This window comes from Chlamydomonas reinhardtii, chromosome 1, assembly GCF_000002595.2.
Source record: "Chlamydomonas reinhardtii strain CC-503 cw92 mt+ chromosome 1, whole genome shotgun sequence".
NCBI lineage: Eukaryota > Viridiplantae > Chlorophyta > Chlorophyceae > Chlamydomonadales > Chlamydomonadaceae > Chlamydomonas > Chlamydomonas reinhardtii.
In genome coordinates this window covers 5263640-5291276 of record NC_057004.1, presented here as the reverse complement: position 1 = coordinate 5291276, position 27637 = coordinate 5263640, and the positions used below count along the sequence as shown (strand labels likewise).

Below are 27637 nucleotides of genomic sequence, written 5' to 3'. Positions count from 1 at the left end.
TAGCTCTTGGCGACGGGCCCCGGAGTTGGCGGGTACTGGCACTCTGGCAACCATGGTTACGCGGTTGAACGGCTTGCGCCAACCCTATGCTGCCTTTACCCGGCATGAACCCAACCGTCTAACCCTGCCCCACCCGTCCCCACCCCACCCCGACAGCCCTTGCGGACAGCCCCAGCCAGCCACCTGTCTGGCCCCAACCGTTTGACAGGACGGGACGGTGGTCCTGAATAGCAGTTTATTATACGTTATGGGTTTATGTTTACGCAGCAGCTTCAATGCCGCCCGCGTTTCGGCAGCTGTCTGTGCTCGGCATTTGTGTGGATCGATAGCCAGGCCAACTTATTGGAAACACTAATAACTTAACACATAACACACGAGTTGCTGGCAAACATCAATGGTCTGAGCATTCTGTCGTGCAAGCTTATGAGTGATGACGGGGAATTCTATTTGATCGCTACGAGCACTGTCAGCGCCTGACGCAACGCAAATTTATTTTCGAGGAAACAGACAATGGCTCCCAATAAAAGGGGCGGGCCGCCCAGCGAGGAGACGTTAGCAAAGCTCAAGGGCAAGAAGGGGCAATCGTCGGCCCCGCCGCCGGCCTCCAAGCAAAAGCAGGGTGCGAGGCTGCGGAAACAAGTGCTGCATACTAAAATGTCACCCTCAAACCTGGGAAGCTCATCTGGGGCAGGTGCCGCAGACGGACGGACTGCCGTGTCGTCCTGACACAGTTGACGAGTGACCCTGTCTGGGTTGTGCCAGCCCACACGATCTTAATCACCAGCCCTGACCTTCACTGAGCGCCCTACAATGATGCATTTGGTGCTCATGCTCCCCGCAGCGCCCGCCAATGGCGAGGCGGCGGCGGCGGCGGAGCCGTGTGACTTCGCCAGCGGGGGCATGATCTCGAAGGAGGAGGTGGAGGCGCGCGGCGCCGGCACCGACGACCCTGGCGACACATACTCCCGGGCTCGCTTCGCCTGGTCCGAGTGGCGTGTGTTCTTCACAGGTGGGGCTTGACATAGCAGGCAAGGCATGGCGGTCACGCCTGTTGGGAGCTCATGGGAGAGGGGGGGAACGCGGCAGGGGCGCGTTGCGCCGGTGGCGGTACGGCGCAGGCTCCTCCGGCCCCGCAGCCCACCCCGCCGGCCCTGCTGGCCCTGTTGTCCCCCGCCGCCTCACCCCTCCAACCACCCTGCTGCACAGCAAGTAAGACCCCTGCCGCCTCTGCCTCCTCCTCACAGGCCTCATGTTCCTGACGCGGCTGCCTGTGCCGCCCGGCATCGACCACCACCCGGCCTTCCTGGTCCGGTCCATGATGTGGTGCGTGGGGGCCCGCGTGTTTATGTGTATGCGTGCGTGTGTGTGCGTGTGTATGTGTGTGCTGTGAGGGGGCCCTGAGGCTTGAGGGTACGGGGGATATACCGTACCGGTATGCTGGGATCGGCGGAGGACAGGCACGGTGCACAATACCACTGCCGTGTTGCCGCGGCCATGCGACACCAGCAATGCAACGCAACCAGCAACCTCCTCCGGGCAATGGGCTCCCTAACCCCTACCATACCTGCGCCTTCCAACTGCCTACACCTCACCACACCGACCGCGACCCCCAAACCAAAAAACACCACATCTTTATAACCGCCCCCCCTCCTGCTCCTCCGGCTCCTCCATCCGCCGCCCAGGTTCCCGCTGTTGGGCGCCCTCATCGGCGGCTGGGGCGCCGTGTTCTTCAACGCCGCCGCCGCGCTGTGGCCGCCCGCCGCCGCCGGCTCGCTGCTGCCCGCCGCCATCTCCACCTTCAGCACCGTGTGGCTGACGGGCTGCTTCCACGAGGACGGACTGGCAGACACATTCGATGGTGGGGGGCTGGGGGGGGACGTGCGTGTGTGTTAGGAAAGCACAAGTGCACGCGTGTGTTTGAAGCAGCCTGTGCCCGGGAAGTGAGGCAGGCGCAGGGGTAACGGTGGGCACAAGCTCCTGCTGTCTACAGGCTGCCACCACCAGTACACGATACACGACGCGGCCACATCTGCAGTTACGGTGTCGCTCGACCCTTTCCACTCGTGCCTTGCCTCACGCGTGTGTGCACAGGCTTCGGCGGCGGCTGGGGCCGCAACCAGATCCTGCGCATCATGAAGGACAGCCGCGTGGGCACCTACGCCCTTGTGGGCACCGCGTTGGCGCTGCAGCTCAAGACGTCGGGGCTAGCGGCCATCGCGGCGGCGGCGCCGGAGGCGGGCGGCGGCGTGGCGGGCGTGGCGGCGGCGCTGGTGGCTGCGCACGCGGCGTCGCGGTGGACGTCCATGGTGCTGATCTATGTGTGCGAGTACGTGCAGGATGACGAGGATGCCAAGCGCGGCATGTACAACTGGTGAGAGCCGTGCTGGTAGGGAGCGAGGGAGGTGGGAGGCGCTTTGGCCTTGGGGCGCCTTGAGAAGCAAGTACGGTAAGCAGGTGGGTATGTAGTTTGCATGGTCTCGTAGGTGCAAGGAACAAAGGCAGTCACGAACACCTCAACCGCCCAGCAGCCACGACACAGCAGCCGCGACAACCCAGTGCTCAATGTCTCAGCCCCTCCCACCTACCCCACCACCACTCGACCCTCCCCCCCGACTGGGTGGGCTTTCCCATGATGATAGGACTTTTCGCCGGGCTCGCACACGTAACGCCCCCTAATGCCTCTGCCTGCGCTCCGCTAGTTTGGCGCGGTTTGGTTGAGTTTGGCAGGAGTTTGGGCTAGGTATCTACACACACGCACACTCCGACCCAAGAAGAATGCCCCACCCTGCCTCTATACAACGCCGCCCCATGCAGGTTCGCCCAGAGCACGCGGCTGCTGACGGCGCCGCGCCTGGCGCTGGGCACCCTGCAGGCCTTAGTCATACCGCTGCTGGCGCTGGGGCCGGCCCGCGCCGCCATTGTGTACGCCGTGACGGCGGCGGTCACAGTCGCCAGCGGGCTGTACGGCAACGCGGTGCTGGGCGGCGTGATCGGTGACTACCTGGGCGCAACCATCCAGGTGGGTGGGTGGGTGGGTGGGTAGGTGGGTGGGTGCGTGCGTGGGTGGATGGCAGGGTGGGTGGGTGGGTGGGTGGGTGGGTGGGTGCGGAGTTCCGGGGAGGGCTGCAGTGAAGGCAGCAGGCTTTGTTTGGATATGTGTGGGGGGGGAGGGGTTGTAGATACCAGCCCAAACTGAACCGAACCCAATGCAAAAGAGCGAGGGGGGTTGGCAAAGATGCTTGGAAAAGCGGTACAGGATGCACTGAAGCCTGCAGACGACGGGGGGCCAGGTGGGTGTGCGGGCATGATGGATGGCGTCGGCTGCGGGCCGAGCAGGGCCTGACGGCCGCCCAAGCAACACACACGTACGAGACATGCGCGCCCCACCATGTGCCGGCGTCACATGAGGAGGCAGCAGGGGCGGCACCCGCCCGCCCCCCTTTCCCCATGCTTCTCCCAACAACCACATACCCATACACACACACACACACACGCAACGTTTTCCTTGTGCTCTTTAACACATACACACACACACGTGCCCGCCGCCCCTACCTGCCGGCTCCCACCTACGCACGCGCCCGCAGGTGGCGGAGATCCTGGTGTACTGCGCGCTGTCGGCGGACTGGTCGCGTGTGGCCGGCAGCTGGGAGGGCGCGGCGCCGCTGCTGCTGCTGGCGGCCGTGGCAGCGCTGCCCGTCATCTACTGCCGGCGCATCGTGGACTGGGGCAGCTGCTGATGCGCGGGCAGCGGTGAGCGGTGGGGAGTGCGTGGTGGTGGTGTTGGGAGGGGGGGAGCGGAGTGGAGGGGGTTTAGTCGGTTCCAAGGCCAAAGGAACCATGGCCCTGAACCCGAAACCAGCCACCAAAGCGCGGGGCCGTGTAGGAGGGGTGGCCTTAGCCCTTGTAATTTCCATTTAAGGGTGTGTGTAGGGGCCGGCGTGTGTGTGCATGTGTGTGTGTGCGTTTTGGTGGGTATGCGGGGCAAGACGAGTATTAGCGTGCACCGCTGGCAGCGTTTGACATTGTACCTAGAGAGATCAGCGGCATCACTGCTGGGGTTGCTCTTGACAGCACACTGTGTCTCCAACTCTCTGCTGCTGCCCGAATGTCAATCGCTCGGTGGCAGGTTGGAGATGTGTATGGTTGGGCCCCTTGCGCCGCGCACTGTTGCTCATGCGTGCGGCACTGGTGTGATGTGAGCCCTGGTGAGCCCGGCTGACCTGGGGGAGGTGACACGTGATCGCAACTGCTGTTGGATGGATGAAATTGAGTAACGTATTCGGGGCACTTTGCTCGGTTTGCTGGGCAGAGTGCAGGTATTTATGCAACAGAAAGGTGGCCTGGTGCTGACGACACTACTTCTCAGATGAGTGATAGGGCAGGGAGCGAGTCGCAAAACGCGCAGACCCGTTTGCCAGGGGGCAGGTAGCCTGCCTTCGCCGAGCTCTGCGTGACCAGGACACCTCGTCTGGTGACGTGTGTGTGGCACAGGCAACTGGTTCGTGACAGGCAAGGCGACGGGCATCGTGCGCTTGAGCGTGCATAGGGTTTGGGATGCAAGTGTGAGATGCAGGTTTTGCTACCTCTTGTGCCCATGCGTACCAGTGGAAAGGATAGCTGCGTAGAGTACATGGCTTGTCTCAAAGGAGTTGAAACTTGGGGCTATGATCCAGCGGTTTTATTTTCGGCCGAGCTGCAGGATGGATGGGGCGCTCATAGATAAGCAATTTAGCGCACTTTCAGCACGAGGAGAGCGCGCGTTACCGTTGAGGTGCGCCTCCTGGCACTGTGACGCGGCATCTGCCATGCCCAAGTGGTGGCGGGGGCAGGTAGGCGGGCGAACGACGTGCCAATACTGGCCTCACTGATGTTGTGAAGACTATGTGAGCTGATGGTAATCCATTGCGGCCAAGGCTTGGTGTGGGTGGTTGGGGGCCAAGCCCGCCGCCGCCCAGAGTCTGTTGATCCCGAGATGTTTCACAGGATTCCGGGAGAAACTCAACTAATAACATTATCCGGTACACAACCCCGAATATCATATGGACAAGGAGACGAGCGCACGCCCCCGCAGTCCATGAGTTGTTGAGTCGGAGGTCGGCCGTGGAGACACGCACGGACATGTGGTACATGGCGCGGAGAAGATGCGGCTCCTGAGGTACACAACTCTAGAGCTCGCCAAGAGCAGTCGGTTGACATCGACCTGGTTAGAAACTATGGGGGTTTAAGTGGGTTTCGAGGGGGTGCACGGTGGGGTATGGGGCGCGGATCGGCCGGTCGTTCCGGAGCGGGGTCGGGGCGAAGGTTTTGGGCATGGGGTGGGAACTTGTGTTCGTACCCCGCGGTCATCACATATGTACATGAACATTAAACAATACGGTTCGACGAGTGGCATATGATATACGGATCACTCGTAAATTTGAAGCTGAGGAGAACTTGCATTCAGCTGCAAGGCCCCACAGTCCACACAGCAGCGTATAAAGCACATCACATTGTAGGACTCGATTAAACTGAGTAAATAAGTTCAAAACGTGATTAGCATATATCGAATCTATTATATCGTAGTCTGCGGCATGCTGCTGCCCGAAGTCCGGGGCCGCAGTCTGCTGTGGGTTGTCGCAGCAACCTGCTGCTACTTTACTCTGGGCTCTGTGATAGCCTCAGAAGTTGTGACGGTGCATAATGGGGCTGAGCTCGCAGCAGCGTTTTCGAACCCGCAAGTGGCGGTGGCGCTGGTCGACTCGCAGCGAGTGGTCCTGACTTCGGACGACTTTTCTCCCTACGCGCCACCTATACAAATCGCGCGAAACTTTACAATCCAGGGAGTTTGGCAAGACAATCTCAACCGGTTCCCCTACTTCGACTTCGGGTTTGTGAGGGGGAAGGTAGGTGCGAGGGGAAACGGGGCGGCATGCAGGGGCCGGGGCGGGAGGAGCCTGGGGCGGCGCCGTGCTCTATGCTGCCAGTAAACAGGGGACTTACCAGGCAGGTGTGTGGCCGGCTGCAGCTCGAAGGCGGTGCAGTGCGGTATCAAGCAAGGTAGCAGTAGTGCATGGGCAACCCACCTCACTGCCGTACGCGCGTACGGTACGTACGTGATCATACAGGTTCGGCTGAGCCCCTACGTCACGCTTACACTGGACCAATTGTTGGTCCGCCGGACCCGCAGCGACCCATCCTTCCGGGTGCGTAATCTGTGCGCCCACGGTGCCTCTGCCGTACTTGGCATGTGCTGCTACCTTCGGCAGCGCAGCGTTGGCTCAAAGCAACATTCACCGGCACGCGCGCGGCGGTCCGTACGCTATGTGCGCTTGCCAACGCAATGGCTCATGGACTATCCACCGCTGCAACAGGCGCCTGGATTTGACCTGGCCACGGATGACAGCGGGCGAGACCCCAACATCCCTGGCTCCTTCGCCGCAGTGGTCGTCAAGCGGTCTGCCAACCTGCAAGGTAAGTGTGCGTGCATGCAATCATGCATGCGCCCACCACCACTTGGCAGCGCCGTACCCACATCTTACAGCTTGATTGATCCTCACACCTGCGTGTCTACGTGCGCGTGGATGGTGAGGATCCTGCACACGTGAGGACAGCATGCAGCGGCACACACGTACGGGAGCTCACGCGTGTGCTCCCGTAGACAGCGCGTTGCGCGCATTGCATTTATACCGAATGCTGGTTTGCCGTACGCTGCTGCTGGTGCGTGTGCATGTCTGCTGCCCATGTTATGCAGAGGTCTGCTTGCCGCCGGCCTACGTGCCCAATGCGACCCTGGGCACCTGGACTCGGCCCACGGAGCTGCCGGCAGGGAAGCAGATCACCTACTCGACCAACACCACGATCGTGTTGCTGCACCCCAACTGCACTGGTATTGGTTTTGACATGCCGTACGAGGAGCAGTGCATCAAATCTTCGGGAGGCACGTTTGTGGATGTGGGCGTGTACTGCTACTCATTGGACCCTTTTGGAAACCAGGTTAAAACCGGCTACGTGTCGCACCTGCTGGATAGCGTGAACCGGGTGGGTTATGCTGTGACAGTTATCGCACTTTGCTGCTTGCTTGGTTGCATCTGGCAACCAACACTACTCGTTCCATGCGCATAGGGACGAACATGTGTGTGTGTGTGTGTGTGTGTGTGTGTGTGTGTGTGTGTGTCGGGGGGGTGGGTGCGTGGCTCGGGTTTTGGCTGGCAGTGGATGCAGGCGCAGCATTCTGTGCGGTAGGAAGGGCAGGTGACGGAGCAACAGGCCGCGCATCGCTCGCTCGCTCGGTCGCGTGCATGGCATGCACGCATGGCATACATGCATCAAGGGGCAGCAGCGGGCACGCCACACTGCATATAACGGGGGACAGGGGACCCCGCCCACACACCCTACACCCCTACCCGCCCCTCAGAGACGCCCCGCCCGTCTCCGCATTTGTTCGCGTCGCACTTTCATGCACGTGCGCAATCACGTGTACATGTGTGCATGCCTGCAGTGCTACCAGTACATGACCGTGGGCTGCATTGATACGTACGGCGGTGTACTCGGCTGCTACAATTTCATGATGCAACAGGTCGGTTGTTTGGTTCATTCGTTTCTCATTAGTGATATGGTACATACTAGCTAGTAGCATGTTGCGGCTCGCGGGTTGGATCTGTGCATGTTGCTAACGGTCGGTTGCATTCGCCGAAGTGCCAATTACTCAATGGCTGACCCGGATGGGCCGGGCCTCCCTTGCTCGTCCTCTCGTGCGTGCAGCGCCAAAACAATAACAGCAGCAGCTCGCCGCGCCAGGCAGTGCCGCCACCACCGCTGGCTCCTGCAATGACCGGCGTGGGCGGGCGCAGCAACCAGCAAGCAGCCCTCATCGGCGCTATTGTGGGCGGCGTGGTGGGAGGTGCGTGGATGGACGGGAATCATGGGGTGGGTACGTGTCGTGCGTGCGTTTCTGTTCGTTGCGGGGCCATGTACAAGCACCCTGACTTCGTACATGTTTACTATAAAGACAGCTGAAAGGGCTGCAGGTTGTATGTATGTGTGCTTGATGCGCGTTGCCGCACGCGCTTCACCCACTCACAGGCATCGTGCTCGTGGCCGGCGTCGCGTGGGCCACCCTGCTGCTGGTGCGCCGCCGCCGTTATGCGGAGGCGCCGGCGGCGGCAGCGTCTGGCAGCCGGCACAAGAGCAGTGACGACGGCGAGAGCGGGGGCAGCAGTAGCAGCTGTAGCGGCAAGAGCGGCGGCGGCAGTGACCCTGTTGAAGCTGCAGCGAAGCCTTGCAACCCAACGTACGCCTTTAGCGGTGGCAGCGGCCCTGAGCACGCCGCCGCCTTGCCGACAGCAGTGGCTAGCCATTTACCCACTCAGCAGCAGGGCAAGGAGGAAAAGGAGGAGGAAGCGGTGGCGGCCAGCCATTTACCCGCTCAGCAGCACGGCAAGGAAGATGAGGAGGCGGTGGCGGCGGCAGCAGCGGTGGCGGCGGCGGCGGTAGCGGCGGCGCCTCTTTTTGCTGATGAGCCGGCCTCGCTCGTGCCTGTGACGCCCTTGACCCCTCTGCAGCCCCACATCCCTCTCGGTGTCACGGTCTGTGAGGGCGGCAGCACCCTCGCTGCAGCAAGCAGGAGCAACAGCAACAGCATCAGTCTTGGCATCCATGGTGACAGTAAGAGGGCCCCCGTAAGTGGCGGCGGACCAAGTGGCGGGGCTCTCGGCGGCTGCGGCACCAGCGGCAGTACTGATGCTGACAGCCGCGCACTCGTGTTCAAGGGTGGCGAAATAGCAGCAGCAGCAGTAGTCGGCGGGAGCTCGGTAGTGCCAGCGGCGGCGGCGGCCGGTGTGACGACCAGCAGCGGCGGCGGCGGTGGTCAAAGCGGCGACGCGGCCCCACCAGCACCGAGCTCAGATGCTGCGACACGTGCTAGCGGCGGCGGCGGCGGCGGTGCGCCAGCACATGTGGTGCTGACCGGCGTCGTGATGGGCAAAGGCTCATTTGGCAGGGTAAGTGTGTTTGTGTGTGTGTGTGTGTGTACGTGTGTGCAGAAGCACGTGTGTGGCAGCGAGAGTATATAGGTAAAGGTAGGTGTGTGGGCGGCGGGGAGGCAGGTACGGGAGGGAGGTAGGGGAGGGAGGTAGGGGAGGAAGGTGGGGGAGGGAGGTAGGGGAGGGAGGGGAGGGAGGTAGGGGAGGTAGGTAGGTAGGGGAGGTAGGGCAGGTAGGTAGGGCAGGTAGTAGGGGAGGGGAGGTGGGTAGACGGCATGTGGCTGCTTCAGCGCGACTGCTCAACCGCCCAGCGTGCTGCTTGTGCGCCGGCGGTCAGGAGGGGGGGGGGTTGCTTGTAGATACGGCGGTACTAGCCCAAACTAAACCGAACCCAATGCAAAAGAAGAGGGGCGGAGGGAAATGGAAGTCTGGGATGGAGACACACAAGTTACACAAGTGAGGGTGGGCTGCATGGCTGTGCCTGCTGTCCCGACGTGTCACCCCTGCCTGCCGCTGTCCTGTCTTGGCTCCTCGCTCCTCCCGTTAGTGTCCTCCTCGCTCACCCCTGGCTCACCCACCGATTCTATCTGTCGTTGCAGGTGGTTGAGGGTGTGTACTGCGGCAGGCGGGTAGCCGTGAAGCAGATTTACACGGGTATCCTCATGCAACAGGGGACACAGCAGCTACGGCAGCAGCTGCTGACACAGCAGCAGTCGCAGCAGGCACAGCAGGCACAGCAGGCGCAGGAGGCGCGGGAGGCGCAGCAGCAGCATCTTCAGGATGTGCAGGACAGCCTTATCGCGGCGTTGGAGCAGGAGGTGCAGGTGCTGGCCAGGTGCGTGCACGGACGGCACGGGGGCGGGCTAGATAAGAGTTCGAGGCAGGCAGGCATGGCAGGCAGGCAGGCACGCGCTTGCGCAGCACGCACTCAGCATGTGTAACCCTGTTTCCGAATTGGATTTTCCAGATGTGCGAAGCCGTAAACCGCATGTTAAGCCCCTCCCTTACTTGCTCGTGTACTTCAGTTTCCTGCGAAAGGGCAGGCACAGTGAAACTGTGAAAGGGGGTGCCCTTGCGAAGGCATGCGTAAACTGCGCTCGTAACCCTTGCTGGTGTACTTTTCTTTCCCACTCCGCACCCCTCGTCTGATGACACGTGCGCTCACCCCCGGTGCCTTTTGCCTGCTGCACGTGTCAACAGGGTGCAGCACGAGAACATCGTGACCCTGTTGGCCGCAAACCTCGAGTGCGTGCATGCGTGGGGGCCGGGGAACGGGGAAAGAGCCGACACTGTACTTGCTTATGTGTGCGCGCGGCGGCTGCTCGGCTTGCTTTGCGGCTTACATGCGTGCTCGCAGTAATGACACGCAACCACACGCCCAAGCCGGCCTCGCCAATCTTGACATACCCATTGCTCGTTCGCTCGCTCCGCGCCCTGCCGCCCGCGCGCGCTCCCTGCTGCCTCGCTCACAGGCCGCCGAACGTGTGCCTGGTGATGGAGCGGATGGACACGTCACTGGACCACCTGCTATACAAGGACCCCAACAGACCCTTCCCCCTGTCGCTGGTGAGCGTGCGTGCACACACACACACACACACACACGCACACGCATGACGGCAGCGGCGGAGCATGCATGTTTGCGTGTGTGGTAGTGTCTGTGCCTCCAGCCTTACCTTGCGTCTCCCCATCCAAGCAAGTTCATGACAGCATGCTCCATCCCTGCCTGGCTGCTCCGCCGGCCCCCCGGCCGCTTTCCTCAAGCAACCCGCCGCCTTCCTCATCTTCCCCCTTCTCCCCCTGCTGCCATGCACTGTCTTGCCTTGCCTTGCCTTGCCTTGCCTTGCGTGTGCGTGCGTGCGTGCAGGCAGTGCACATCGCGCTGCAGGTGGCACGTGCCCTGGCGTACCTGCACCCCACCATCCTCCATCGAGACCTGAAGCCGGGGAACGTGCTCATCTCCAACGCGGATGACACGGCGGCTGCGGCCGACCCGCACAACCACCAGCACGTTGTTGTCAAACTGGCGGTGAGTGCGTGCACAAGCGAGTCCAAGTGCGTGCGCATGCGGTGCATGGGGCCCTGTGCGTAAGAGAGAGAGTGTGTGAGTGTGTTGGGAATTCACACCTAGCATGAGACCGATGTACACAGGGCTTGCCCGACACCTTGTTCGCTCGCAGCACAAATTAACTGTGTGCCGCCCTTGGTGCCGCCGCATGCTTTGACTCATTGAAGGACTTCGGCCTGTCGCGGCTGCTTGAAACGGTCCTTGTCACGCAAGAGCCCGAAGTCGGCACGGTGTGTGGGGTTGGGTGGGTGGGCGGGCGGGGGCCTGATGCCGCACGGCTGCGATCAACACGCTGAGCCACTTGCTTTAACACAGCAGCACTACGTGCGTTCTAGCCGTGATGTCTCATCACCTACCTGCCCTGCTGCGCACCGCCGTGGTAGGGCTGGCGGGCCTTGTAGATCCACCGCCGCGTATGGTGCAATGCGATGTGCAAGCTCCTGCTGCTGTTGTTACTTACAGTCCTTACTTTGTTACGTGCGTGCTCTCATCATCAGGCACCCTACATGGCGCCGGAGTGCTTTGACCTCCAGAACATTGTCATCACAGACCGTGCGGTGCGTGCCTGCCTGCATCATTTCGTGCATGTGCATGGGTGGCATGTCTGTGCTGTGGTGGGGGCATACGTGAGCATGCGGGCGATGCGGTGTGCCGGAAGGCGGGGATCCGTGGACGGCGGCAGCCAAGGGCCGTCCTCAAGCCATGCAGCAGTGCTTGCGTGAGTGCGTGTGCTACCCAGCCGTGCCGGGTCGGTGCGTGCCGCCCAGAAAAGCCGAAGGGCCGGTTGCTGTGGCGGCAGCGAGGGCCGCGCACGCGCTCAAGCAGGTCATGCGTGCGTGGCCGCTAAACTCATGCACGCATTGGCCGCCCATTCACCAAGCCAGTCACGCACGTGTTACTCACTTGCACCCATGTGTCTGCCCGCTCGCTCGCCATCAGGACTGCTACTCGTTTGGAGTGCTGCTGTGGGAGCTGGTTGCGCGGCGGCAGCCCTGGTCGAAACAAAATATGATGCAGGTGGCGGTGGCGGTGGCGGTGAACAACGACCGACTGCCCCTGCTGCCCCTCGTTGAGGCCGGTGCGCCGCCCAAGCTGCAGCGGCTTGTGACACAGTGCTTCGACGCCGATCCGCAGAGGCGGCCGGCGGCGGCTGAGCTGGTGAAGGAGCTGCTGCTGGTGCAGCAGCAGTTGGCTTCTGGGTCGACTGCATAATCGTAATCACGAGTGAGGTAGCTAGGCCCTTCTTCTCCGTTCAGCGCGCGTGCTGGTAAACTGTGTCAACGTGCGCACGTGATGGGCGCGCGCGCACGCACGCATGCACATGCCGTACGCATGCACGGTCGTGCGGCTGTGGTGACAGTTTAGGCTTTTCTTCCTGCTGGGTGCTGCTTCCGTGTGGAGTGTAGCAGGCTTCGTACGTATCCCGCCGTGTGGTGTGTAACACACCGGGTTTAGGCGGGAGCCCTGAATGGGGTTCGGCACATCTAGCCAACCCCATGCCACGTTGCATGTTGTCGTTCACATCACAGCGCCAACAATTATGATTGAACATACACAATGTGGTGTGTGTACAGATGATGTCCCATTTCTGTAATTGCGGCAGATGTGAAGCTGTGAGTGAACTGTTAACACTTACGTTCGCAGACGTACGCCAATGCGAGTCTCAATGCATAAAGACAAACAACTCTATCCATGCCTGAAAAGTGGACAAGGGAAGGTGGGGTAATCCCAACGTGTGGTGACGCTAGGCGTTGCTGGCGCATGCAGTAGCTGCTGATGCCAGGTACAGGCCACCCTGGCCAATCAAGGCGCGTGGGTGTTGCCGTTGTTTATGGCCAGGGGGGCCGAGGGGGTAAGCAGGATGAGGGACAATGTAAGCTCAAGATGACTGGGGTAGGAGTCATCACATTGCTTAATGTTCAGGTCATTGACGTAGCTGGGGCTGGGGCGGCTGCTACTGCTGGCTTCGTGTCATTACTGTTTGGTTTGTTACCGGCTGTGCTTGTGCTTGACAGCGGGACGCGGCTGACCGACCCCGGCTATGTTGTAGTTTTGAGACCTTCGGCCTCAGACATTGCACCAACGTGGCGTGGTGGCACAGCCCACTGTCCCCCTTGAAAGGGACAGCCACCTTTCTTGTCTGGGCTAGGCGACCAGGGCTCCTATCTTAATGTCTCCAGACATTAATTGGCCATTTTGGCCGTTTCCTAGACATTCCTCCCGGGGGCTAATGTCTGGGGCGAGACTTTGTTGGCCCGGGTTTGGGGTGGGTTTTGTCCGAAATCCTATGGAGAAGCCCCCAAACCGCCATGTGCCCAGACAAAAGACGGCGGCCACCCGGCCGTTTTTGTCTGGAGCTAGACATCACCCCAAAAACAAGATACGACCCCTGTAGGCGACGTTGAGCACTTGTGCGGATGCTGCGCACTGAACGAGAGACTAAATATAATACGTAGAGGTTACAACACGGAGGGGTGGGCAGTATGGGATATACTGGGGCGGGGCGGCGGGAGGGGAGGGTGAGGGCCGCCCGAACCGAGACCCGCCCCCCGAGGGCCGTCCCCGATCACCGGCTATGATGCGATCAACGCGGCTCTGGGCCCGGTCGGCCGCTCAGAGCGCGCGGCGGCGTGTGCCTTTTTGAGAATCAGGTTTCACATTCTGATTGGGATGAGCGTGTGCGCAGCGAGGGAAAGATTGTGTCAGGTGGGCGCGGACTGCCTGGCCATAGAGTGGTAGGCTCCCCGCACATGCACCTGGCGTGTGTATCAGGCAGTACACAAGCTGTTTGTGTTGAGGATTGTACGCAGCGCACAAGAAGTGATACAGGGGTGATTGGTTGATGAGCCAGCGGATGGGACGCAACGAGATGGACGCCGGCCGCAGAGAGTTTCAGAGGGGGCATGGCAGGAACGCTCTCTTCATTCAAGGCTTCGGTCACAAAGGGCCGATCTTTTATGCTAGCCCTACAAGGTTACGAACCAGGTGCGGCACGTCGCCGAAAGGTGCAAGAGCCTGGCCTGTATTGAATGCAGGTTGGCGCGTGTACTCGGAAGTGACGCGTGCGGGGAGTCGGAGGAGCGAGTCGGAGGGGTGTGGGGAGGGAGGGTAAGGAATCGTGGGCATAGGGGTCGGAGGGCGATGCGTTGGTGTAGCCAGAGGCAGGGCGCTGGTGGGTGACTTCCAAGCAATGAAGCCCGCTGTGCTTCTGCAGCTGTATAGCACGCATGCGTGTCCCGCGCCCCCGCAGCCAGTACACGCCACTGCATGCACTTTGAGACTGATGTGGCGCGGCACGGCGGCGACGGCCGTGGGCCCAGCATTGGCGGCGTGCGTACATGTGCGTAGCGGAGGCCGGAGGGGCCAGGCAGGACCACGTGGAGCAGAAGAGCAGGTCATGAGAGCACTCTGGCTAGTCATGGCGCAAGCCGTTTTACCGGCGTTCCTGCTACATGTGGCATACACCTGCTGCATGCATGAGAGTGATGATGGTACGAAGGTCCCGTTAGAGAGGAACCCTCCAATCCTGTAACACATGCTGTGGGCGGAACACGGAAGTTCTACAACACACAAGAATATGACCCTGTGCAATACGGTACGCCGGGGGCGCCCTGTCCATTTAATCTGCACCCCCGGTTGGATCACGCGTATGGTGACATTGACACTGGCTGTGCCCTGGAGGCCTGGACTCCTGAAATGTGGTAGCCATCACGCGACCACCACTACAGCCCGTGCAGGTATCCGTGCGGTCTTGCCGAGCACCCGAGTTTCCCGAGCCCCGAACTTTACCGACAGCATCATGCCGTATGCTGATGCAACAGCTTTGATAATGGGAAATATGGGATTTCCATGTGGGAATCCTGCTCGTAAGATCCTAACACCCCCACCGTTGCTACCGCCTCGAGGCATCACAGATTGCATTGGTTACAAGAGGGACCTGCTGACGCAGTTCACGAGCCAGCATCACAGTTACGGCACTCCAGCGCTGCTGCCACGAGCTCCTTCGTTGGACTGTCCCTTCTTGTGCTATCGCATTCACGAGCTCCCACCCTGAGCTCCAACATGAAAGAGCAATCAGCCAATCAACCCCCCCCCCCCGCATCCACGGTTGTCCATACGTACGCCCCACGTACGTTTGCCCCAGATAAGTTCGAATGCAACACACATAATGCGCTTTTGCTCACCTATAAATTAAGACCGCGTTCGTACCGACTGCATGTAAAGAATTCCTACACAAGGATCACGCGTCCCATTCCGTGCGCACTCCATGCCGCGCACACTTCTCGTGTGTCAGTATGCACAGCATGCCTTTAGCTTCGTTGTGATTCACCCGCACAGCACTTCGCGCCTACGGCATGCGAAAGCGACGGCAGCAGTAGCCCCAGCCTCATCAGCCTCGACGCAGTGGCCCCCGCAGCCGCCGCAGCCATGAACTATTGCAAACCAGCGCCGTATCCATAGCCGCACGCCGCAAAGCCTCGCATTCACGACAGCACACGGTCATCAGAGCGGGACACATGGCGATCCTTAGGAGGAGGCGGTGCTGAAGATGCGCGCGATGGGCGAGTGCGCCGGGTCGCGCAGCCGCCGCATCAGCTCCTCCAGAAGCAGCGCCGCGTCCTCCTTGCCGCCCTGCAACGACGAGGGCCGCAACGCGAGGAGCGAGTACGGTACATGATCAGGATGAAACACTATTGGAAACGTTATGGGTTAAATAGGGTGGTGTTGAACGTGTGGTCCGAGGGCTGCTGACGACACGCCAATTACTGCGAGCAACCCCCTAGCAAGCGTGGCCCACACTCGGCGGTCGAGCGCAGATGTAAAGCCGCACTAGCCGCACACGCGCGCGCACCCTTACGCACCTTGCGTGTGTACTGCGCCTCGTTAATGCGACGCATGAGGTAGGGGATCACCTGCGGAGCCCAGTGCCCGGGCGGTAGGCGCGAGCGAGGGAGTTGGGAGACACGCGCCCGCAGGCAGTACTGGCAGCAAGCGGCACAAGCCATAAATGGACAGCCGTGCAGAAGGCGTGCGACCACAAGCAGGATAAGTAAGAGCTAGCTCCGGTGCTGATGGGACTGGCCGTGGTGGAATTACGACTGGACATGGCGCCCACACGCCCGCGCACACATGCGCCTCCTAATGTCCATCACGCCCACATGCACGCACCTTGTCCACCTGGCCATAGGGGCAGTACTTGAACACCCTGCACGCACGGGCGATGAACAATGGTCACAGGGAGCGTTATCTAGGTGAAGCTCACGGTTGGCCACGCGGGACCTGTATCTAGGAGGAAGTTACCGACAGGGGTTGATGCGCATATTTGCCTCGGGCGGGCAGGATATCAGGCCTTCCCTGCTCATGCCCGCCCCCACGACCCATCCTGCTGCCTCATCAGTAGGCGACTCACTTGTAGCCGTGCTGTCCCAGCGTGAAGCTGATGTTGTCGGCCATGCCCAGGAGCTGCGTGGAAGGCGGTGGTGGTGGTGGTGGTGAGGGGGTGGTGAGGGGTGGTGAGGGGTGGTGGTGGTGAGGGGTGGTGGAGATGGAGGAAGGGTAATGCAGTGGTGGGCAGTGTGGAGATAGAAACGTGGGGCGGGAAATGTGTACGTGAGGCAGTGTGTGCAATGTTAGACGGGCAGTTCCCCAAGGTAGATGACACGGCCAGATGCCCTCCGCTGCAGACCGCGCCATAACCAAACCCCACTCCACGTCTCCACAGGCCTTATGCCTCACGCCATATGCCCGACATGTGACTGACCTGGCCGAAGTACACATGCGCCTCCTCCGGCTCCAGGCCCAGCTTGTTCATGCGCTCGATGACGCCCTCCACGCTGCTGCGGTTGTGCGTGCCCACCATCAGCTCCGCCCGCCCCGCCTGCACCCCGCGCAGCAGCGTGTCCAGGCAGCCGTCGAAGGCGGCGGTGGTCTCCCTCATGTGGTCCCACACAGGCGAGGCGGTGCCGGCCTGGGCTGCGCGGCGGCGCTCCAGGTGCAGGTAGGCGCCCCGCACCTGAGGCGGGAGGCAGCAGGGCGCAATGAGGAGTGGGCGCAAGGACGAATGGGCGCAAGGAGTGGGTGCAAGGAGTGGGCGCAAGGAGTGGGCGCAAGGAGTGGGTGCAAGGCATGATGGCGAGGGGGCGTGGCGTTGATGATGAGCGCACGTATGGTGAGAGGTGGGTCCCTCAGGGTGAAAGCAGCTGGGCATAGACATCGCCGGTCATCGCCACGTGCACAGGCGCACATGTCTCTACCACCAGCACTACCGCCGACATCACGCGCTTCATCACGCACCAGCTTGGCCCCCAGCACGTATCCCTGCCGCTCCGCCCGCTCCAGGTCTCGCTGCAGGCGCAGCTCCACGTCGCGCAGGTAGGATTGGTAGCTCATGAAGATGACGGCGCCCTCGCCGCCCGCACTGACGGGCTTGTTGTGCTCGCGCATCAGCTCGCGGCCGATGTGGTCGATGGCGGGGCGCAGGTGGCTCTGCTCCGCGTCAATCATCAGCTTGACGCCCTGTTTGTGCAGAAGCACACGGTACTGCCGTTTCGGCTTTGGCTGGTTTTGATGCGTCACGGCGCCACACCTTGCGTCCTCCGCCCGCCTCCCAAACGTCTGGCTACCCTCAGCGCTCAGGGCGCTTGTCCTAGCACACCGAGCATACCCTCGTGGCTGTGCAGCCCGTCCCGCACTGGCATCGAGCACCCAACCCAGTTCCACCAAACCCAGTGCCGCCCTGTTCCCCTGCCTCCGGCCCACCTTCTTGACGGCCTGCGCCACCAGCCGCTGCAGCCGCCCAAACAGCGCCTCGAGCTGCCGCAGCTCCTCAGCCGACATCTCCCACTGCCGTCCACGGGCGTCTACAGCAGATACGTTGAAAAGTTGAGGAATCATACGAAGGGTGTCAGTGCGGCGCGGTTCTGGGTCACATTACCCTACTCACGTACGCACGCGGAGCGCCACCCTGCGCCCAGACCTCCCGCCACTCCTCCCTTCTGCCCGCCACCCACGTCACTCGCGCCGTCACCCACCGGTCTGCGACTCCAGCTCCTGCCTAAGGCTGGCGGCCATGTCAGGCAGGCGGCGTAGGTCCAGGCGGCTGGCCCAGGTCACGTAGTCGACGCGGCCGTCGCCGGCCGGGTCCAGCCATGCCCACATCTCGTTGCGCTCCGCCCCTGTGCTGCTGCGGCCTGTGCACACACACACACACACACACACACACACACACACACACACACACACACACACACACACACACGTACGTTTGGGTACAGAATAGCTAGCGCAAGGCTATGGCTAGCCGAGAGGAATGCCGGCAGCGTCTGATCAGCTCACTAGTATCCGAGCCGCACAAACAGCGGAGGTGCTGCGAGCCGGGCGCACGCAAGCGAGCGGGCCCTCACCCTGCGCCTTCTCGATGCGCTCGAAGGCCTCCAGGAAGCCCTGCCGCGTGACAAAGCCGTCACCGTTGCTGTCATAGCGCCGAAACAGGGCCTTCACTGCGTCCAGAGCCGAGGCCAGGAGCTCCTGCAGTACGTACGGCAGTGCAGACGTACGGCAGCACAGCACCGTAACCACTTCAGTGACGGTGGTACGGCAGGGAGCATGGCACGGCACCAGCCTTGGGCGGCGGTTACGTGAGTCGGTGAAGGACACGCATACCGTATGGGCTGTCGGGCGCAGAAAACATGTGCAGCGCGTGAGCGGGCGCCATGAGCGCACGCAGGAGCAGCACACAGGAGCACGCAGGCACGCACGCACCAGCAGCGCGGGGTCCCCCAGGGCTGTGAGCTTGATGGCCGCGAAGCCCTGGCCGGGCAGTGTGGCGGCGGTGTCAATGGCCGCCAGGAAGGCCTGTGTGCGCAACTCGCACGTGGCGTCGTCCTGCGTGTTTGCATGCATCGGGGCGGGAGGACGGCAGGTCAGCGGGGTTCTTGTGTGTGATGCAGAGCTCTTGGGCTTAGCCACGGCGCACGTAGCCCCGCGCACAGCTCCCGTCCCGCCTTCCTGATGACCTTCCGTGAGAGATGCCATATGCATAGCACACACTTGCAGTGGACTGCATGCCCGCACGCACCTGGAACGTGTACGTCCTCGCTGCCACACCCGACTCAATCAGCGACTCGCCGCCCAGGGGGTCGCGGGCAGACACCTGCGCCGCGCCGCCCGCAGCCGCGCCAGCCGACGCCTTGGTGGCGGGCGGCGCGGGCTGCTTGCAGGCGGTGAGCAGGTCCTCCTCTTCGGCATAGTCCTGTGTCGGGCGCAATCGGTGGAGAACAGCACCAAAGTTGGAAGGGCGATCGCCCAGCTTCGCGCCAGCTCCGCATACTGCAGGCCTCTGGCGCCCCTGTAACCCAGCCATCTCGCAGCCTCCACCGCTTTGGTCCGCTCCCTCCAGTGGTTCCAGCCCTGATCGGGCTGGTGGCACCACCCCACTTGCGTGCCCGCTTGCCATCCTCTCACCAGGATAGCGCCCACGCCGTTCGCACGCAGCGTGTTCATGCGGCCCCATACGTCGCCCGAGTCCTTGCCGGCCACGAAATGCTGGTAAAAGGTGGTGCGCACGAAGCTGAGGGCGGTGCTGTCGCCCATCACACGCCGGGCATTGGCGAGCAGGCCCTCCGCCGAGGCCACGAAGGAGGGCGTGGAGCACAGCCGCAGCACGAGCAGCGACTTGAGCAGGTCCGGCGTGGTGCGGCCCTCGAAGATCGCTTGGTGGTCCTGGAAAGGAAGGCGGGTTTGCGGGTTGGAGCACGGGAGACTTGGGTGGCAAGGACGGGCACAAGCGACGTGGGCAGTGACCTGAGCTGTGGGACGTGCGGCCTGCAGACCGACTGTCGTTCCTTTCGTAGTCGAATTATTTACACACTCACGTCAAAAGTAAACTGAGATTCCTTCGTCTTTTCAGCGCCCCAGCCGTAAGAACGCCAAAAGGAATTCAGCGGTGCCGGGCCCCTGGCCACACCGGCCCGAGCCACCCGCGGTACGCCAGAGCCAAGAGCTCGCATGGGTGCTGCCATTGGCGAGCTCGCGGGGACTAAGGGCGACTTCGCGGCAAATCGAGAAGCGTGCATGTGCCTTCTGGGCGCGTTGGTGGAGCCTTAGGCGACCCCAACTTCTGAAATTACTGTAGAGGCTTCAGTGATGGCAATCCAGGCTCAGTCAGAGCATTCCGTCAAAAGCTTCAAGTTGATTACGTCGCGTAAAACTGCGGCCCTCAAGGATTGACAGCTATTATCTTATCCATGAACCTACAGCGATATGTCTCTTTTAGTATGCGCGATGTAACATTACGTGACGGGCGGCACCGAGACTTCCTATGCATGCGACACGCCCGGCCTTCTGTTAATAGTTGGTAATGACTCTTGAAGACTGCAAGTGCACAAGAGCACAGGAAGGCTTGTACACGAGGCAGTGGCGGGCGGGGGTTGTGTCTTTGTGCGGTACAAAGCGCCGTTTCGACGGACTCCGCTCCCTGAGGGCCTCCAGACCTTGCTCCAGAGTCCAGACCCCTTCTCTTTGACTCAAAACCGCGTCGCTCTCACCGCCAATCTCCTGACCCGCAACATGCACACAATAAATTTTGAGGCGCCTCATAGCACAAGGCACCTGCAAGCCGGCCACATCACTTGCGTCCACAGCTCTCAGCGGCGGCGGCTGTGGCGACACCACTCTCAAGTCTCTACCCAGCGCTCAGCTTCTGCATCAGCTTGGCTTTGGCCTCATAGAACTTTACGATGTCCGCGTCCGCGTCAGGGTTGCCTGTGAGGAACGGCCGCGCCATTTCCAGCACAGCCGCGTCCACTCCCTGTTGAGGCCGAAACACAAACGCGAGGTAAGCGGACGAAATATCGCGCCATGTGCATACGGTGTGGCAACAGCGCATGCATCGCCCCGTGTTAAGCGCCGTCGTGCAATGGTGATGCCGTACGGTCGAAAGGAAGGACCGGCTCCATTCTTGCAAACGACCAGCGTCCCTGTGATATGAGCGCTGAACCCCGCCTCTCACAGTCTCACCTGCATGCTCGGCCCGCCACTCGAGTGCGCTGCGGCGTGCTGCTGCACCGCCACACCGCTGCCGGTGCGCGTCACCGCTGGACTGGCGGCGCCGCTGCCCGGCCCCGGCCCCGGCCCTGGCCCTAACCCGTGCATGCCTGAAGGATGCCCGTTCCCGTACCCATGCGAGCCCAGGGCTGGGCTGTTGCCCCCACTTGCTCTGAGCCCCACCGGCGTCGCCCACTGCCCGCCTGCGCCTGGAAGCGGCGGCGGCGCCGCTGCCGAGCCCCCCGGACTGGGGCCACGTGTTAACGAGCCGCCGCTGCTGCTGGGCCCAGGCCCAGGCGCCGGGCTGGCGGATGGCGATGGTGCAGCCCCCGCGTCGCCCCAGGCTTGCCGCGGCATGCCAGGTTGTTGTGCCGCTGCAGACGGCCTGTTGTGCGGCACACACCAGGTCACACATTACACATTGCAGAGATTTTTGGTGCTCTGGAGGTCAAAGCACCAGCTGCCGTCAGTAGCGTGTGCGGCCCAAATGACCTGAATCTTCGCCCGTGCACAGTCACTTACCGCATTGGCGACATGGCCGGGCTGGGCCCCGACGGCGGCAACCCCGCCGCCGCCTGCTGCTGCTGTTGCTGCTGCTGCCGTAGCATGAGGCCCATCCACTGCTCGAAGTCGCGCTGCAGGCGGGTGCGGCTCTGCTCCAGCAGCAGGTGTAGGTGCTCAATTTCCTTCTTCAGCTCCCGCAGTTGGTTGAAGGCGTCGCGGTAGCGGGCCTTCTCCTGTTGGGGGGTAACGTGATCCGGTGTTTACGGCAGTTGTATGATATTGATGTTGAAGCGAGCTGTGCGCGGGCTAATGCTTTGCGGTCCCTCACACTCTCCAGTGTCAGCTGCTACGCTGCTACGTATTTCCTCAATGCGGGTTCATACTACGCCAGTTATAATTCCCAATTCCCACCGCGACGACCAGTCTCCCACCTGCTCCATCAGCTCCTTGCACCGGGACTCCTCCGGGTCATCGTCTGTGAGCTGCTCCGGCGACATGCCCGCCGCCACCGCCGCCGCGCCGCGCTGCATGCGCCGCTGCTCGATGGCCGAGCGCAGCTCGTTGATGCGGCCCTGGGGGGCAGGCACAGGTGAGGGGTGTAGCGCGTGTGAGAGGCACAGGCAAGGAGCGGAGGGCGGCGAGCGTTGTCGTGTCATCTGAGGTGAGGCTTGCTGCTCTCGGGTCCCTGAGCGACTCCCCTCGTGAGTCCCAGCGGGCCAGCAGACCAACGACACACAGGCTCATGCAGCCGTTCCTGGTGCCCTGACGTACGGCCCACCTTGGAGTCATTCACCGCGGCGCCCAGCGACTTGGCGCTGTCGTACTTGGTTTTGAGCAACTGCTTGTTCTCCTCTATGACCTGCGGGGCCGCCACAGCACGAGGCGGTGGGGCGGGCGCTCAGCCAGCTTAGAAGGGCCGGCCAACAGATGCAAAGCACTCGACACCACACGCAGCGGGTTCGCCCGGATCAGACAGCATGCTGCCGTGCGAACCAGAGCTGCGCAGCAACCCTGGCGGCAACCCAGCGCCCCATCCCCATCCCCACCCCCATAGTACGCCTTCACTTCTTGAACAATCATGAATGTAACCCCCACCTCGTTCTGGCGGTAGCTCTTCCGGAACAGCTCAAAGGCCTTGTTGCGGTCAGCCAGTAGGTTGGTGTTCATCAACACAGCCAGCTCGTCCGCCGGGCCGCCTCCGCCTCCCGCAGCCGCTGCAGACCCGGGCCCCGGCCCCGCGCCTGACCCATCCACGCCGCTGGGCCCTGCACCCAGGCCTCCTCCCGCGCCGCCAGCCGCCGCCGCCGCACCCATGCCGGGCACTGGCGGGCCGTTTATGGAGGTGGAGGGGCTGCTGAGGACGGGGCCGGCCTTGGCGCCTGCGCCCTCGCGGCGCTTTAGCATGGACACCAGGATGCCGATCTCGTTGTCGCGCTGCGCCACCTGCAGCTTGAGCTTGCGGACCTGGTCCTGCAGCCCAGCCGAGTCGCCGCCGCCGCCGCCACCCTCGCCTGTGCGGTGTTTAGACAGGTTAAGTGGAGTACAGTACGTGCTGTGGGCGGTATGATGATGGCGATGCTCAAGCTACGGTACGCGGAGTGAGGTCCCCTTGGATGGTAGTGACGACGTGTCAGTAATGTCAAACACAGCTCGCAGCCACCGCCCGTCCGGGACTCGCACCTGCGCCGCCAGCTCGCCCCGGCGTGCCCGGCTCCCCGCCACCTCCGCCTGCGCCGCTGCCGCTGCCGCCCGCACCGCCCGACCCCGCCATTTTGAAGCCGCCTGTTCGCAGCAGGCGCTTGAAGACCTCGAACACGGCCCGGATCATCATCATGCTGCCGCCCAGGTTGAGGCTGGCCTCGGGCGAGTTGTCCGCCACGTACGTCTCCACCTGAAGGAAGGGGGTGGAAAGAGGATGAGGCGGATGGGGGCCGGAGTTTGGGAGGCATGCACTGGCTTGGCAAATGCGCGATGGGCGTTTTTTGCACAACAGAAAGCTAGGTTAGGAGGCTTGCATGACGCAGACCTGCGGCGCCAGACGCAAACGGGTGTGCAGCTCCCGCAGCCCGCAGCCCGCGCCCCCACAGCCCCTGCAGCCCCCACAGCCTTGCTTCCTGAAAGCCCCGCCTGTCCCATGCCACAGCCACACCCGAATCCCGCCATCAGCCCTCGCACACCCTGCCTGCAGCCCCCGCTCTCACCTGGCCCTGCAGCCGCACCAGCTCGTCTGGCGTGAGCGGGCCGCGCTCCTCCTCCTCGCCCCTGAGCATCTTGACCTCCTCCTTGAGGTCGCGCAGCTCCTGCTTCAACCGCCGGATGATGAGGCTGGGGTCCAGCTCCTCGTTCAGAAGCACCTGCGGGGCGCATGTGGTGTGCGTGCATGTTTATGGTTAGGATACAGCACAGTGGAAGGGAACATCGTAGGGTGTTGCAGGTGTCGGGGTGGTCACGTGAGGATGAAGACGGCAGAAAGGGTCGGACGGGTCAGGCGGCGGCGGGTGTAGCGGCCAGGAGCGCGCGGGCAGAAAGCGCTTGGCGCGTTCGGATTTGGTAAAATGGCGAATGGCCGGGAGAAAGGCCAGGACAGTAGACAGAGATATTGCTGGTGTGTCAACGAGACGCCCAGCCACCAGGCGCAGCTGCGTCCGGTCTATTCCGTCTGCGGACCATGCTCTCCATGCCCACACCGCCGGTTCCAAGCAGAAAGGCACGCTGGAGAACGACCAGGAAGGCGGCACAGACAAGCTGCAGATGTCAACGGGACCGTATGTGTGTCCACAACACATCGCCGCCGCCCGCCTCACCGTGTTTCGGACCATGGCCACGCGCTGCGCGAAGCGGCACGTGGAGATGGACTCGTCCAGTTGGTCCTGCGCGCTGTTGATGGTGGCGACCATGACCGTGCGGCAGTTGCCGCCCAGCGAGTCCTTCAGCGCCATGGTCATCATGCTGTTGCGGTAGGGGATGTGCGGCCTGTAGGGAGAAGGAGGAGGAGGAGGAGGAGGAGGTGAGGGGTAGGGTGTGCTGCTTGGAGAGCTGTGGAGCTCGGCAAATGGGGCTTGATGTTACCGGAGAAGAGAAGACAGCAGAGATATCAGATGTGGGTTAGGGCGTGGGTTGTGGCTCCAGTCAGTCCAGGCCACTTGCCTGTTCATGCCCATGGACTTCTCCTGCAGCGCGATGATGACCTGTGGGGTGCAGGGGTCATAATGGGTCATCATGGGTCGCCGGTGAGGTCACGTCGCCCGGCAAGAACAGCATGTTCAACATGGATTCAGAGGGGCGAGCCTGGTAGCCCCCGACATGCATCAATGCCAGGCGCCATCCCCCAGCGCCCCAACCGGACACGCATCGGCGCCCCGCCTGCAAGCCACCTGTGTGCCACTACCCGCCCCCACCCGCCCCCACCCGCCTCCACCCGCCTCCAACCCCCTACCTGCTCCAGGTAGTGTAGTGACAAGTTGATGTACTTGGCCTCCCGAAGGGTGGTGCCGTCCACGCCGGTCTTGCTCACGCGCTCACTTCCCGCCAGATCCACCAGATTGAGCTTGGAGCGCCGTACCACGTCCTCGCCCGTCTGTTAGCGTGTCATGCATTAGGAGAGCATTAAGGAGAGGGTCAACACCGCGTGTGTGAGCGTGCACGTGCGCATATGCGTGCATTCGTGTTTGTGTGCATGTGTGTGCGCGTGTGTGCGCGATGCCTGGTGGACGGCGACGCACCTTGCGTGCCTCCACGTGGATGGTGAAGATGCAGTGTGATCGCGATGAAGCCTGGTTCATGGGCGTCTCGCTGATGGTGCGATTGGTGTCACCCAGGAACAACTGGGGGAGGGCAGGGTGGGAGCGGGATGGGGAGGCGTGGGGGAGGAGACTCAGGAGCTGGTTTGACACTGTCGAAGCGCCGGATACACAGACCGTTCATGCGTCTTTCCATTGTGCCCTCGCTCACAGCATGGCCCGCATCTCAGCGCCCGCCACAGCGACCCACGTCATCCACCTAACCCGCCTCCCTCACGCCTCACGCCCCACACGCACACGCCCACACGCCCACACACGCACACGCCCACACGCACCAGGTTGAGCGCCTCCTCCTCGTTGTTGGCGCGGTACATGGACAGGTTGCGGTAGCTCACCGTGCCGTCCTCGCCCTCGCCCACGTGCACCTGCGGCGTGCAGCAGCAGCGCACAGCAGCAGCAGCCGCAGCAGCAGAGCACAGAGAGCCCAGGCAGTCAGCGCGTAACCTTTGGTGCGTAACCGCTCCCAGTAAGAGCACAAGTCGCGCTAGCTGGACATGAGCTGGATAGCTGGATAGCAGCTCTGCAGGAGGATGCCGACAGCGGGTCAGGCGGGCGCGTGGACCGGCGGACGCCTTCGCCCCTACCCCCTTGCAGTAACGGGCAGCGCAGAAGCGGTTGGTATCGGGATCCGGGAGGCCACAGACACAATCACCGTACCTGCTGAAGGTCCTCCAGCGCTTTGATCTCGCGCTCTGCGTCCAGCAGGTCATAGCCCTCATTGTTGTAAATCTCCAGGTAGGAGATGTGGACCTGAGGTATGTGTGGAGGTGTTGGGGTAGGGAGGTATGGGCAGGCAGGTGGGTAGGTGGGGTTTGATGGAGGCATAGGGCTGCGGAGTCACATGCGTGCTGGAGTGGCGGGAATGCAGCGCTGGGGCGCCACACCCGCACGTGCAGCCTAACACGACATGGCAGAGGCCGCCAGGGCACTGCCTCCACACGTCTGCCCAGGGGCAGCGTCGTGGCGCCCCATGAAACCTCAGCAGCCGCAAGTCCACAACCACCAGTCACTGACCGCCAGTCCACAACCATCACGGCCTCTGCCACCGCTGCCACAACCACCAACAGGACCGCCGCAGGCCCCGGCCGAGCTGTTCAAAGCGCAACACGCGTTCCGCGGTGTGCGGTTACTCCAGATCCATCTCCGCTCCCGCACACCACAACCGCTGCGTCGATCTGACCGGAGCAAACCAGCAGCCCTGCCAGCACTGCAGCTACAGCTGCTGCTTCCGCTGCTGCTGCTCCTGCAGCCGCGTGGCTACAGCTGCCCCCGCTCAGCACCTCACCGAGTACTGGTAGTCATGGCGCTTGGATATCTCACTGAAGATGGCGGAGATTGACCTGCGGGCGGCATGCCATGGAGCGTACGGTATACGTTCGTGTTCACCGCGTGTGCTTTGTGGGTTAGCCTTCTAAAGTGGGGCAGGCAATGCCACGCACCATATTAGACGCGTGATCCAGGATTACATGAGCCCGCCTATGTGTAATCTGCGCATTCCGCTCACGCCCTGTCGCCTAGGCGGCGACCACCACAGCACCGACCCAGCACCGGCATGCCCGCGTCCGAGCGTTCCCACGTGTACTGAAGCGCCGGGGCCCTATTCTCCTGGGCCTGTCATAGGATCCCGCCGCGCGATCCAAAACGCGGTGTGCCTGTCTGATTCCAGTTGCCGGGCACCGTGTCGGGGCCCACTTCGCCCCGTTTGACATCCCCGGCATGCATGGCACGCACCGTGGGATGATACCACGGTCCACATAGCGCTCCGGGCCTCCCGTGATGGTGAAGGTCTTTCCCGAGCCCGTCTGGCCGTAGGCGAAGATGGTGCCGTTGTAGCCCTCCATCGCCCCCATGACCACCGGCCGGGCGACGCGCTCGAAGACCTGGGCCGCATCGAGGGGCCAGGAGCACATGGCACCGTGCAACACTCCTCGCGGCGCCCAGGCGAGCCAGCCTTACCTCATCTTGCTTTGCGTCAGCCTGGAGGATTCCGTTGAAGCGGAACTCAAAATGCTCGCGCTGGTTGTTCACGAGTCCCGCGGCTTCATTCCTAGGGATGTTGAACTCGACCTTGTTTTCCGAGTTGTCAATTCCTAATCTTGGAGACGGCTTTGGTACAGGCTTAACACGGACAAAGATATCAATGCCAGCCACCTCTGGCCCGGGCGCCATGGTGGTGGCAAGCTGTCAGTGCTTAACAAGGTCACGTAAGAGTTCGCAGCATTTGTGTAGTTATCATTGAGTCAAATGAATTATGGTATTAGCAT

General features: G+C 62.3%; 4 protein-coding genes across 4 annotated transcripts; 2 read left to right on the top strand and 2 right to left on the bottom strand.

Moving 5' to 3' along the window:
• The first annotated feature begins 374 nt into the window (after positions 1 to 374).
• Positions 375 to 5380, top strand: CHLRE_01g036950v5 (uncharacterized protein). Its single transcript, XM_043058735.1, has 7 exons — positions 375 to 619; positions 842 to 1009; positions 1245 to 1323; positions 1683 to 1858; positions 2092 to 2371; positions 2815 to 3019; positions 3585 to 5380. Exons 1-7 carry the CDS (start codon positions 511 to 513, stop codon positions 3735 to 3737), a joined length of 1170 nt encoding a protein of 389 aa, XP_042928649.1. The 5' UTR covers positions 375 to 510; the 3' UTR covers positions 3738 to 5380.
• Positions 5381 to 5434: 54 nt separating this feature from the next.
• On the top strand, positions 5435 to 14569 carry CHLRE_01g036900v5 (uncharacterized protein). Its single transcript, XM_043058734.1, has 14 exons — positions 5435 to 5882; positions 6105 to 6182; positions 6351 to 6450; positions 6731 to 7017; positions 7478 to 7555; positions 7741 to 7879; positions 8062 to 8978; positions 9560 to 9795; positions 10161 to 10205; positions 10433 to 10526; positions 10825 to 10986; positions 11193 to 11255; positions 11523 to 11582; positions 11965 to 14569. The coding sequence occupies exons 1-14, from the start codon at positions 5571 to 5573 to the stop codon at positions 12235 to 12237; spliced, it is 2844 nt and encodes a 947-aa protein (XP_042928648.1). The 5' UTR covers positions 5435 to 5570; the 3' UTR covers positions 12238 to 14569.
• Positions 14570 to 14937: 368 nt separating this feature from the next.
• On the bottom strand, positions 14938 to 20264 carry CHLRE_01g036850v5 (uncharacterized protein). Its single transcript, XM_043058733.1, has 13 exons — positions 19899 to 20264; positions 19489 to 19746; positions 19103 to 19276; positions 18787 to 18909; positions 18429 to 18552; positions 18057 to 18215; positions 17785 to 17885; positions 17320 to 17541; positions 16787 to 17038; positions 16436 to 16488; positions 16195 to 16231; positions 15888 to 15938; positions 14938 to 15657 (listed from the first exon to the last, which is right to left on the bottom strand). Exons 1-13 carry the CDS (start codon positions 20043 to 20045, stop codon positions 15553 to 15555), a joined length of 1806 nt encoding a protein of 601 aa, XP_042928647.1. The 5' UTR covers positions 20046 to 20264; the 3' UTR covers positions 14938 to 15552.
• Positions 20265 to 20312: 48 nt separating this feature from the next.
• CHLRE_01g036800v5 (uncharacterized protein) lies at positions 20313 to 27628 on the bottom strand. The gene is made up of 17 exons (XM_043058732.1): positions 27330 to 27628; positions 27105 to 27253; positions 26659 to 26713; positions 26031 to 26123; positions 25649 to 25738; positions 25296 to 25397; positions 25010 to 25150; positions 24721 to 24761; positions 24378 to 24546; positions 23775 to 23927; positions 23254 to 23464; positions 22669 to 23084; positions 22352 to 22432; positions 22005 to 22145; positions 21592 to 21806; positions 21043 to 21454; positions 20313 to 20833 (listed from the first exon to the last, which is right to left on the bottom strand). Exons 1-17 carry the CDS (start codon positions 27540 to 27542, stop codon positions 20708 to 20710), a joined length of 2808 nt encoding a protein of 935 aa, XP_042928646.1. The 5' UTR covers positions 27543 to 27628; the 3' UTR covers positions 20313 to 20707.
• Between the last annotated feature and the right edge of the window lie 9 nt (positions 27629 to 27637).